General features: G+C 36.0%; 1 protein-coding gene across 2 annotated transcripts in view; it reads right to left on the bottom strand.

Annotated features, from left to right (window-relative positions):
- Positions 1-13,546, bottom strand: part of DDX10 (DEAD-box helicase 10) — a 286,645-nt gene that overhangs the window by 254,330 nt on the left and 18,769 nt on the right. For both annotated transcript variants that reach the window (XR_456974.1, XM_007452471.1), the window contains exons 8-9: positions 11,880-12,042; positions 6,870-6,954 (exon numbers count right to left, since the gene is read on the bottom strand). Coding sequence is in view for 1 of the 2 variants with exons in the window: in XM_007452471.1 (XP_007452533.1) it covers positions 6,870-6,954; positions 11,880-12,042 (248 nt within the window). In the remaining variant the exon portion in view is untranslated. The remainder of the gene's footprint in view (positions 1-6,869; positions 6,955-11,879; positions 12,043-13,546) is intronic.

The raw sequence follows: 13,546 nt of genomic DNA, 5'->3' as shown, positions 1-13,546 counted from the left end.
TTTGATGATCATTTTGCAAAATATACAAATACTGAATTGTTATGTTGTACACCTGAAACTAATATAATGTTGTATGTCAATTATTTAAAAAAAATGGAGTTTGACTTCTGAGTCTAGGTCATAAAAAACATTGCTGCTTCCACCGTACTCCATCTTCCCCTCTCATTTGCTCTCTCTGATGAGGCCAGCTGCCACATTGTGAGAAGCCCTCTGAAGAGGACCACATGGAAAGGAACTGAAAGACACCTCTAACCAACAGCCAGCAAGAGAATGAATCCTGTCAACAAGCACACGGGTGAGCTTGGAAAGAGACCCACCCCACCCCCACCCCACCCCCGTTGAGCCTTAAAGTACCTGTGACACCCTGATTTGCAATCTTGTGACAGACTGAGCCAGAGGACCCAGATGAGCCACACCTGAATTCCTAACCCACAGATACCATGAGATAATATATGGTTCTTGCTTCAAGCCACTAAGTTGTGGGGTAATTCATTACACCACAATAGATAATTTATATGTTATCTCTGATTCATGAGTCTGATTTGAGAAACTAATTGTGTTATCTCAAGTGCCTCCTCTGTTCCAGACCCTGTTCTAAGTGCTCTGGAACCATCAATGAAGTAGACAAACTCCCTCCCCTTTATGGAGCTTACACTCTTAATGAAGAGAAAAAGAAAACAACAATAAGTAAATGCTCTAGTATATTTGAAGGTGATAAGTGCTATGGAAAAAAGATAATATAGAGCAAGGTAAGGAGGAGTGGTTGGGGCAGTGTAAAGAAAGGTGGATACTTGAGGGAAAAGCATTCCAGTGGAAGAAACATAATATAAACGCTTTGAGGCAAAAATATGCCTGGCATGCAGGAGAAATAGCAAGACCAGTGTGGAGCAACGGAACAAGCGGAGAATAATAACAAGCAGAGAATAACAGGAAATAAGATTGGAGGGGGGTTGAATAGCATAGGCCCAGTAGGTCACTGGCTTTTACTCGGAGTGAAATGGGGAGCCATCAGAGGAGTCCCATGATCTGAGTTGTGTTTTTAAAGGATCATTCTGTCTGCTGTATTGAGAATAGACAGCAGGAGAGCAAGGGGGAAGTGCTAGGAAATAAGAGACTCCTAAGAAATATCAGCCCCCTTATCTACCTCTCTAGCTACAGTGGTCATACTCTACCCCAGCTCAATGCTTTTTGATGCAAAATAAAGCATTGGTTTTGCCCTTTTGCTTTAAATCCTAGATAACAACAAAGGCAGAAGGCCATGTGAGGAAGCACCAGCCTCTATCTAGGAGGAGCTGAGTAAAGTTAGCATCTTCAGTCAATGAAGGAATCAAAGTAATAAGAATTTTCGCTAGCAAAGACTGTTCCTATCTTATACCTAAGATATACACAGTATGTTTCAGTAAATTAAAGCTCATGGAAATTGTCTTTTCACTTTTATTACTTTAATTTACAAATCAATTAAAGACACTTTTAAAAATTCTCATTATCTGTTCCATAAAGTACTAGTATTTACCACAAAAAAACCATGAACTCTGCACAGGTTATCACATTAGAAATTTTAACTACTTCCCATCTTCATATTTGCTGTTTTTAATCTAAACTGATGCAAGCCAGTGTGCAATGCAAAGAACTGGCCTCTGCTGCCCCCTACTGGAATCACATCTTGCTACCTAAATCTCCCACAAACAAAATCTGAGATCCACAAAATGCAGCCAGGCAAAAAACGGCTCGGTTGAAATACTGCTGGAATTTTACCACTACTCTGGAAAAACAAGCAGTTATATATATAAAGTCCCAACTCTTATATATAAACTCCCAACTGTTTAAATATACACAGTTATATATAAGCTCCCGTCTTCCACTCACAGACCCCTACTGCCCAAATAAAAGCATTTTAAAAATTAGGAGTATCTGATATGTAAGGACTTTCCATTCCCAAATCCTTTTTATTTTCAACTGGGCATTTTTATAAGAAATAGAAGAGCTTGGTTTTATGAGTACTAAAAACTACAAGCCCTAAAGACATTCGCTTTTAAGTGGTAGAATGTATCACAGAACATGGCTTTAAAAAACTATATTCATATTCCTTGCCTCACTTGTTTCCTAAATGAGATCATTTTGTTGAAAGGGGTGTGGATAGTTAAGAAAACAAATTTCTCTCAATTACTAAAGATCAAAAGAATTTTAAACAGGTGAATAAATTAAAACAGAATAAAGCACTTAAGGCAACAAGTACCTAAACCACCCTTTATTTTTAGCTAAAACATAGAAAGGAAAAAAACAGATTCCCCAAACCTTAGCTATTTTGCCACAAAGCAGTGAATTCATTTCTCAATATTCATATAGTATAGTTCACTTCCAAAAGCAAACACTATCTGGCAACCTAGGTTTAATTACAGCATATATACAGGATTTTAATTAGTTTCAAGCTTTAATTTAGCTTTTATTCAATTCAATTATCCAGTCTGATGGCCCACAAAATTTCTAATTTATCTTTAAGCCCATTAATGGTAACTTTTAACTTTTTGCAGTTTGTTTCTTTTTTTTATTAGACTGACAAAGAAAAAATAAGCATTACATATCCTAAACCTTTCCACTAACTATACATCTAAAATAGTTCAAAACATTTTTAATTGGTTACAAAGGGTCAAACAGGCTTGTACTTTAAAAATTAATGACCATACTAGAAACTACATTATAATAGTTTTTCAAATTGGTATTCTCTCTTCAAACACAATCATTGTGATGTTGTACCTCCTCTTCACCTCCAGTCATTAAAACCAATTTAATGCTTACCATGGCATGTTCAACTACATAAGATTTTTAACAACTTCTCCAGGAACCAAGCACCCTGAAATATTTCCCCTTCTTGAAACTTTTCCTGATATACTGAGATGTCAAATAATCTTCATACAGGATGAATAATTTTAAAATACTGCTAAATGTATTCTGTAAAGGAATCAGTTTAACCTGTCCATGCCCACACCATTGGCACATCTAAAAAAGCCTGTCTGGCCTGGTCCAATACACTAATGAGAGATGATATCCACCAACCTCACCTATCCAGAGGCCCACAGGGCCATGAAATGCAAATGTGTGCATAGATAAATGTACAAATTAATACATGCTACACATTTACTGAGGAGAATTAAACAGTGTATTAATTCCACCAACCACTACTAATGACTTCTCTAAATATTTCACTAGGAAAGATAATCCAAACATGTACCCAGCACAAAGACCACTGATGCACCATGTACCCTCTTACAAAATGGAAAACAAAGCTGCTGTTCTACCTATGGCTCATTTACTTAGATCCCACTATAAACCAAAAGGTTACCAGTCTAAAGACAAGTCTGTCTGAATGTACAATGAAATCATACACAGAGCCTGGTTCTATTACTTGCTCAAATTATATAATTACAATAAAAAAGACTTACTTTTGAATCCTCTAGTACAATCCTACTGTTAAATAGTTTTATCTTTCACTATTGTACTATTCTCTCCTTTCCTTCTTCATGCTGGTCAAAAGAAATGCTTTTAGTTTAAATGAATACATTTTGATCATAGCCCATGTTTAACAGCCCACAGGGTAAATCTGAATCAATCAAAAAATGTTTAAACATTAAAAGTTTATGAAAATTAGAACATTATAGGAAGAAGGAGCTCTATAACTTTTTAGGCTGTAGAACAGGAAAAACCTCCACTTCAACTGAAACAACAACAAAACTGACCAAATACAAACAAAAAAACTTTTTCCCTTTAAAGCCATCCAAGAACAGTAGATACAAAGAAATGTAAGAGACTCAACTCCAAAGGGACTTCCGAGATAAGCAAAAGATAGAGGACACATTCAAACTTGAGGCCACTGGCTGAAATGGGTGCAGGGCAGGTAAAAAAGCAAGCCTGCTGGCGAATGACAGACTTTGCTTAGATGAGGATTTTTTTTTTAAGATTTATTTATTTATTTTATTTATTTTTGTCTGCATCAGGTCTTTTAGTTGCGGCATGCGGAATCTTCGTTGAGGCATGTGGCGCACGGGCTCTTCGTTGCAGTGCGCAGACTCTTTGTCGCGGTGCGCAGGCTTCTCTCTAGTTGCAGAGTGTGGGTTTTTTCTCTTCTCTAGTTGTGGCGCACTGGCTCCAGGGTGCGTGGGCTCTGTAGTGTGCAGCACGCAGGCTCTCTAGTCGAGGGGCACGCAAGCTCAGCAGTTGTGGCACGCGGGCTTAGTTGCCCCACGGCATGTGGGATCTTACTTCCCTGACCAGGGATCGAACCCGTGCCCCCTGCATTGCAAGGCGAATTCTTTACCACTGGACCACCAAGGAAGTCCCTAGATGAGGATTTAAATCTTGGGTCTTAAAGATCCTGCCATCCCTGGGAACTCATTAAATAGAAGTTGGTGGCTTAATAATCAGAAGTAACTTGGTCCATTTAAACCAACAGTTGGTGTCTCTTCCATCATTAAGCATTAATGTCTCACTGACATCTATATTATAAATACTCATGCAGTTTTGATGAGAAAGAAAATGTAAAACCAAAGAGATAGTCCATCATAACCAATCACAACCTTATTGTGATTATTATTTAGGTTGTTTCCAGTTTTCTTTTTTAAACAAAATATACCCACATTTGAAGAACCTCATATTTGAATCTATGTGAGGTAAAAATGCCTGTTAATAAGCTCACACCTCAAAAACCTACAGAAATCTCTGAAAGAAAACTTTCCTTTAGTTAGTAGGGGGGTTTATGTGACTCAGAAAGATTATAACCTCTCAGGAGACAAAAATGTCTATTTCTCTTTGCATGTGTAAACCTGAGAGTTGCCATGCGTTCTCATGACTGCAACAAAATTAGAGATAGGAGTAAATAATCAATCACATTCTATGGAAATTATGCATTTTATTGTCTGTATTCCCTCCAGGTTTCAAGATGAACGAGGTCAGGAATCATGTCTGTTTTGCTCGTTTTATCTCCTACTATGTACGATGCCTGGCACTTAATGTGTATTTGTTAAATCCATATAGAACAAATGAATGAGTGAATCCAGATTACTTTCAGCTCTAACGTCTTTATGATTTTCTATTTTATGGTTTTATTATATGAATCTATGGTTCTTTGGTTCAACAATTTTAAGCAAAATGTATTTTAAACATATACCAGTAGTATTCAAAAGAACTTTTCACAATGATGGAAATGTTCTATACCTGCTCTGTTCAAGATGTGGTATTAGCAGTTTAAATGTGACTAGTGTGACTGAGAAACTGTATTTTTATATTAATTTAATTTTACTTAATTGAAATTTAAATAGCCACATGTTGCAAGTGGCTGCAATACTGCATGGCACACAGACCATTCCTTAACTTTAGGGAACAATGTTTTACAACTGACTAGGGGCTCAGTGTTTGGAGATGCTTATGGAAAGGATCACATTTTAGGATATGGACACATAGAACTCTTGTATTTTCTAGTAGTCCCTCCCTCAAAAAAAATTATCAAGAGTAGATGTGATTTGAGTCTGAGTTAAAATACAGAAAGATATATTATATAGCACATAGTTAACAGAGGAAGAAATATCTTGTATCAAGTTGCGTCCCAAGAACTTGTATCTGCCAATCAAAACTGAACCCAACTGTTTCTCCTCCGTGAAGTTTTCTTCTCTACTTCCGCAGGAGCTCCATAAAACTTCTGTCAATACCTCTAATACTGTATATGCCTCTACTATAGACTGTTTTCAAGGTACTAAAACGTCCTTAATGGAACGGACACTATATCCTATTTTCATGCAGAAGCTCACACCAGGCCTAATCCAGTACCTCACACGTGGCTGGTCTTTCATGAATGGCTACTTAGTGAAAAAGAATGAAATCCGGGGTCAAAAGATCTGAACTCTAGTTCTGTTTCTGCCATATACTTAGTGATTTTGGGGTTAACACTTAATTGGTTATTTCCAATTCTTAACCATTACAAATGTCAGTAAGATGAACACCTTTATAGAAACTTTATTAAGATCAATTTCTGGATGTGGAATTACTGAAGCAAAAGGACGAACTCTAAGGCTTTTGATAAGTACTACCAAATATTACCCATAAAGATGCTAACATTTATAATTCTACCTGCAGCACACATCTCCCAACTTCACTGCAACCTCAATGGCAATGATATAGCACGTTATCCTTTTCATTCAGTCATATACCTTTCTATGCCCTTTCCTCCCAAATGACTGACTTTGCTATATTCTTTTCCAAATAGCTCCCCCACATTCATGAGCAAACACAGGATACTTTTACTGGGGGTGGGGAGAGGTGAAAAGGGAGTATTTGGGAGTAGCCTCCAGCAATGCCTCTAATTCCCACACTAGAAAAAAGGAAAAGAGAAATCTATGACTCAAAACCACCTTGTCTCTTATTGGAACCTATACCAGAGAAGGTAAGAGCACAGATCTAGACTACAGGAGTCAGACTGCCTTGGTTCAAATCCTGGCTCTATGGATTTTCACACAAAATGTTTAACTGCTCAGAACACTCAAGTTCTGTCATCTGAAAACAGAGATTGAATAAGTAGTCTTATACCTCATCAAAGAGATGATGTTCAGTGAGCAGTTCTAATGAAAAGCTTAGTAAGGGAAGAAAGTTAGAACAAAAACACTAAAAGAAGATTTTCATGGATTTTTCTCAGCCCTCATCATCAAGTCTCAGCCATAATGACTTAGCAAGAGCTGTCCACTTGCTAGCAACCAACGTCACAAAAATGTCAAACCAGCAGTCACTTACCTGAATTCCTCCATTCTTTGTTTGTACACAGTTCAGAAAGCACGCTTTTTTGTTTGGATAAAACCAAAAGCAAAGAAATAAGCCGGCACACCTACCTAGCAGTTCTACCTGCTCTGTGAATATATGTGTTGGCATCCTCTGGACAATCAAACTGAAGAACCCAATTCACAGCTGGGAAATCTGTACAGAAGGAATATCAAGTTGAAAAACCAGTTCCAAGATCTTCCTGCTGCACTATTTTTATTTTATAATATTGCTTGCCAGGGCTTTCCATCACATCAAACTGTTAGATATCATCTGTGGACACTATTAAAAATAAAATTAATTGCATGAACCGAGAGATAATAAACACTTCTCTTCTTTGACAAACTGAACTAAAATTAATGACAGTGTTTGAATGTGAAGATTATTTTGTATCTGACAGAGGAGACAGACTGCTTTGTGTCACACAAATAATGAAATATCCTGATAGTTAATAACCTAAAAGAACCACTTCTCATGAGCTCCCAGTGAACTATGAAACTGGTTTATAAATTTTAATGAAAATTTACTTTTCCTGCTATTTCCATCTCCATTCAAATTAATGATGTCTTTTTAAATCCCTCTCCCCATTTCCTAGCAATAATTACTTCATATTTATTTCTGGCTGCAAAAGTTTCTATTCATTCCCAGAGATCCTGGTCTCAACAATTTAAGAGAACTACCTTTAGTCATTTACGGATTTTGCCATAAGGATTTCAGATCAATGTCTATCACAGAGAAAAAAGCTAAGGGAGGGAGGGAAGGAGGAAGGAAGGAAAAAGAAAAAGAGAAAGAAAAAGAAAAAGAGAAAGATTTGGGAAGATAATGATACCTATGGATACCCATGAGCATAACTACGACCAAGTTATACAAGCTATTCAAAAGGGTTGAATCTATTTAAATGGGCATAACCCAAGAAAAACAGAAAAAAGATATTTAGAACAATTCTCTCCCTTGGGACTTGAAGTAACCAGGTACCTCAGAAGGCAAGGATATATTTCACAGTTGTAAAAAGGACGATAGGTTGAAAGTAGCACTCAGATCCTCAGGTTCCCTCCGGGATCCTATACACTGGGTCTCCTGAAGAAAAGCGAAAGTCTTATTCTCGAGAAAGGCTTCAAGCCAAGACACCAGAGAGAGTGGAAAAAAGAGGCACCAGAGCCACAGTGAAAACAGGGGTACTGAGGGTATGTCTGAATGCTGACTGGGAGCCCTCTATGTCTGCTTCCTTGCTAGGCTTCTAGAGAGCCAGCAGTAAGCTTAATCCTTCTGCTCAAGAAGTTGAAGTATTCTTATCTGGAGAATACTTCAAAAAGAATACACTTTGACATCCTGGTCCTCCACAAGATGACCAACTCCGTCTAGATCCCCTCGCAATGAAGGCCGTTAGTCAACAAGCCTCATCCACATACAAATTACTTCAAATAAGCTTCTTGATGCCTCACATATAATAAAAGACTGTCAATTGCAGACAATTGAGAAAAGTCTCAAAAATGAAAAGACAGATAAGAGTAAAAATGAAACTCAACAGAAACAGAAACAATGTGAAGAGAACTTTAACCTAATATCTTCAGAGAGCTAAAACACTGCATCCATCAAATAAGAGTAAGAGGCTATAAAAAAGGAACTCTTGGTACTTCATTAAAATTTAAATCAGCAAAGTTGAAATATAAAATCAAGAAATCCCCCAGAAATAACAAGAAAAAGACAATGAAATGGCAAAAGAAGAAACAGGAAAACTAGAGGATTGATCAAAGAGGTCAAATACTCTTCCAGAAAGAGAAAATAAGGGGGGAATGGGAAAATGTTATAAAAAAGGTATGAGAAAGGAAACAAGCTAAGTACACAAATTTCCCATTAGTAAGCAGTAATTACATACTCAGAACAAATACTGAATATTTATTTAATCAAATCACCAAGGAAGCAATTCAGAAGTATATTTCCTGCAACTGAAAGACATGAGTCCCTATTGTGTGCTGCTCAATACAGAAGGTATTCAAGTTTAAAATTTAATAGAATTAATAACTCAATATTTCCTCATTGCACTGGACACATTTTAAGTGGTCAATTGTCACATGTAGCTAGCAGCTATAGTATTAGACAGTGCAGACACAGAACACTGCAGTGATCAAAGAAAATTCTATTGAACACTGCTGGTCTAGATTGAAAAAATATACTGAATGCGCCTATACAACAAATGGAACCTCACACTAAGGCACATTATCATAAAATTTCAGGACTCCATAGATAAATAGAAAATACTAAGAACAGCCAGAAAAAAAAAAGGGGGGGGCTACAAAAAACAATCAGAAAGGCAAAGGTCTTTTCAACATAATACTGACTACCGTAAGACAATGGAGCACTATCTGCAAAGTTCTAAGAGAAAATTATTTCAACCTAGATTTCTATTCTCAATACAACTATCATTCAAGAATAGGACATTATCAGATGTGCAACAATTCAAAAAATGTACCTCCCATGCACTCTTACTTCGGAAGCTATTAAAGAATGAGCTTTAGTTTAAAAAACAATAATAATAATAAATCAAGAAAGAGGAAGGGGACTTCCCTGGTGGCGCAGTGGTTAAGAATCCGCCTGCCAATGCAGGGGACAAGGGTTCAATCCTTGGTCTGAGAAGATCCCACATGCTGCGGAGCAACTAAGCCCACGAGCCACAACTACTGAAGCCTGTGCGCCTAGAGCCTGTGCTCCGCAGATGCCACCACAGTGAGAAGCTCGTGCACTGCAACGAAAAGTAGCCCCCATTTGCTGCAACTAGAAAAAGACCATGTGCAGCAATGAAGACCCAAATTAAAAGTCTCACGATGACAAACATGCATCAGACTTATGGAGCAACCAGTCCAGATAAGAGCTGAAGACTTTTAAAAGGCTGCAACAAGGAGATCCCAAGGGAAAAAGAAACAGACTGTGTTTGAACTATTAGGAAACTAGGAATGTGACAGCTGCTGGAACATCTGAGGAAAGTTAGAACAGGAAACACAAAACTAATTTTAACTCAATCATTAACTTGATATAAGAAATGTACTTAGAAATATGAAGCTAAATACCAAGAGAAATAATGGCTTCTGGAGAGTGAGGAGGGGTAGAGTACGGCTTGCTATGTCTCATAACTCATTTTTACCCATATCGCATATTATTCATTAAGAAATAAAACTGAGAAAAATTAAGAATAAAGTTTAAAAAAGATACCGGTGTACTCTAAAGAAATTCCTGGACATACTATGAGATACACTACATAAATACACTGGAACTTTATACATTGACATGGAAAGCCTTGGAAAGCAAGTCATAGACTGGTATGTATAATATTATTTTATACACTTCATAAACACATATGATAATACTATATATTGCTCATGAATACATTCATGTAAGCTTTTTAAAATAAACTAGAAGGGAGATTTTTAACATTTTTTGTGCCATAGTTAAAACCTATGAACCCCTTTTCAGAATATTTTTTAAACGCATAAAGTAAAACATATAGGATTATGAGAAAGCAATTATAATGAAATAAACATTTTTATTGACTTTTATATAGCAATGTATATGTTTATTTACTAACATATTAAATAACACAACCTACCTGTATATCTTATAACTACCATAATAGCAAAATAGTACTAAGTGTAAATAATATTCCAATATATGTACAGAAACTGTAATGTAAAATGAAAATATCTATGATTTTCAATTGATGACAAAGTTATAGGTACTACCACAACAGTTCACTGCTTACATTTGTAATTGAAGGAAATGCTACATCTCAGTTAAAGGTTAGTGAATATATGTAATTTTTTCCCCATCTAAGTTCACAGACACCTTGAATTCTATCACAGACAAGAAGTGAAGAGCCTTCAATTAAAAGGTTACCTACCAACTATATGACAGTAAACATGTCTAGGGAAAGGAGAAGAGGGAAAATAGTGAGACTGGGAAAGGGTACAAAAAGGATTTCAACTACATCTACTAAATATTTGGTTTCTTTAACAAACTGCAAGGAAAATATGACAAAACAGTAATATCTGTTCATTGTGATATATCAATATACAGAATACATGTTATATATGCAATATAATTAATTGCTTATTTTGACCTAAACTATTTTAGGTTCAAAAATCGGGAGGGGAAGGGTGGAATCAGAGCGTAATATAAGTAGATACAAACATAACTAAAATGTTTCAAAACGGTACATTCAAAACAGTGATGAGGAGCAGGGGGTGGGGGAGGGTAGTTGGAATGAGTTACTGTGGAGCTGAGAAAATAGCCTAGAGAGCTTTAAAAATATGCATACTTAACTACTGCTGCCAGTCACATGGGAATGAACTTTATGATGACTGAAATATGCTTTAAAATACTCCCAGAGGGATGGAAGACAGGAGCTAAGTGGGTGGTCATGAGAACGATAACTGCTCAGACTGGGTAATATGTATATGAGGGTACTTTAGACTCAATCTCTGTGTATGTTTAAAATTTACCATAATAATTAATGCAATAAAATTAGGTGTTTGAAGAATTTAAATTACCATTTATTTATCCTTATCTTTTGTTCTTGCCTCTAAACTAGTTATCCTCTGTAATTACTTCCATACCCCATCCCCTCCCCACAAAGCCATCAATTGTATGATATTATAATGGCTTTTTGAAAGTTTAAACACATTAAATGTAATGATTTTAAAATAAAAATTAGAATGGGTGGAGAAAAGATGTACTTCACTGATTTTTCTTGTTAAGTAAGTTATAGTATTTGTCAAAGGTTTCCAATTTTCAAAGAAACAATTTTTTTTCACATCTTTAAATTTTTAATTCTCCTTTGATCCTGTAGACTCCTCGGATTCTCTGATGTAATTATTATCATGAAACAATAAGAGCACAAAAGATGAAGACATTACAAAAATTTTCACTGACATATCCTTAGTGTTAGTCATCCCAGTTATCAATTTACTTAATTTTCTTTTATAAAATAAGAAAGCCCAATTATTTGAGTCAAACTATTTGAATTACTGGAATACACCCATTTATAAGCCCATGATCACAGAACATTTTCTCAAAAGAAGTTTTCTTACCCAGCCCCCTGGCTGCAAGATCAGTAGCAAAGAGTACTGCAGCTCTCTTGCCAACAAATTCATCATAGACTTCCATTCTTCTCATCTGCTGCTGTCGACCATGCAGGGCAAGGATAGAAATGCCAGGACGTAGCCGGCAGAATACTCGGTACAGATACTGAACCTAGGCATTTACAGAAAAATGATTTTGGTAGTACTTCTGGGTAGCAGCAGGAAGTAAGCTTGCAAGATGAACAGAAAAATGCATTACAGAGCACAGGTTCATCAATTAAAGTACAGAGCACAGAAAGGGAAATGTAGTCTAGAGCTGTGGTCTTCAAACAAAGCTGTGGTCTTTGAACATTTTTGCTCACATTATTTCCTAAAAGAATTTTGAAAAAAATATGCCCTCCTTACATTTTTAAGTTAGTATCTGACATTTTTCCAAATTTAAGTGGTTGCAAAGAATGTAATTTCTGGTATATTTAAATATATTTTAAAATAAAGACTTACCTCTTATAAATGTATCCAATTGATTCTAAATAGCACAGCAATATGATATCCACCACCAGTTATTTAAAAATATATAAAAATAATGGGGAAGGCTATGCATATGTGGGGCAGGACCCCTCAATTTTGCTGCAAACCTAAGACTGCTCTAAAACAAAGTCTTTAAAAAAGGAAGATTACTAACAAAATGTGAGGAACCTCTTCCTTAACAGAAAAATTTTACATCATTTCTTTTCTTCCTTGAATTCATATTTCTATTTCCTGACCTCACAGAATTTTATCTTGTTTTATGCTCTAAAGTCTCTTATTGATCACTTTATCACAATTTGTGATTTTCTACAACAAAACTATGTATATGTAAGTTTTAACTTTAATTTCCTGTAGCCGTAAAGCTGCATTAAAAGTTCTCAGACTCAGGTACTATTATAATTATTAGTACAGAACTGGCCGAAACAAAAAAATGTTAAAATTTGATTTAAAAAACTGTTAAACATAAAAAATAAAATTCTATTATAAATATCTCTCTTAATATATGAGACAAGATAGAGCTGTTGATTTAGCTTTATTTTTCTTTAGTTTACGTACTTATAAATGAATACCACTGGTTGCTATACTGAGGCAGAGTACAGCATCATTTTATTCCTATTTCTCTAACACAGGTGTTAAGAAAATCTCTTCATGAAAATATAGAAAATGGACTGGAAGGGACCTTAACTTTTTGAACTCCTATAAAATATGTCAAAAACATGATGATAGATTACAAATAATTTTATCTATCAGCTAATAACTCCATTAAGTCTTCCTTCGGATTTTGTTGAAAGTAAAGAATGGGAAACCACCTAAATTGCAAAATGACTTGTTACTCCAAAATTACAGTTATTCACTTTCTCAAACAATATTCTAGTGCTAGGAAGATTCTCTGATCCTGAGACAATGCACCAGTAAGACTAGGGACAGAGGGACTCCTGCCTTTCCTTTGTAAAGTTTTTAAAAGGGCTAACATGAAAGCGGAGATGAGAAAGGAGAGCCCACAGACCAGACGACAGATGTACTCTCAGGCAACCCAATCGCAGAAAAGCATATGTGGAAACTGAAGAACTATTAAAATGGAAGATCAACCAAGAGGCTAAGAGAAAGTTAATCACGGTTTAAATTGCACTGTAGCATGATGGGTGGTG

The sequence above is a fragment of the Lipotes vexillifer genome, unplaced genomic scaffold, assembly GCF_000442215.2.
Source record: "Lipotes vexillifer unplaced genomic scaffold, Lipotes_vexillifer_v1.1 scaffold162, whole genome shotgun sequence".
In the NCBI taxonomy this organism is placed as follows: Eukaryota; Metazoa; Chordata; class Mammalia; order Artiodactyla; family Lipotidae; genus Lipotes; species Lipotes vexillifer.
Note: the sequence above shows the minus strand (reverse complement) of the source record. Positions and strands in the feature narration are given on the sequence as shown.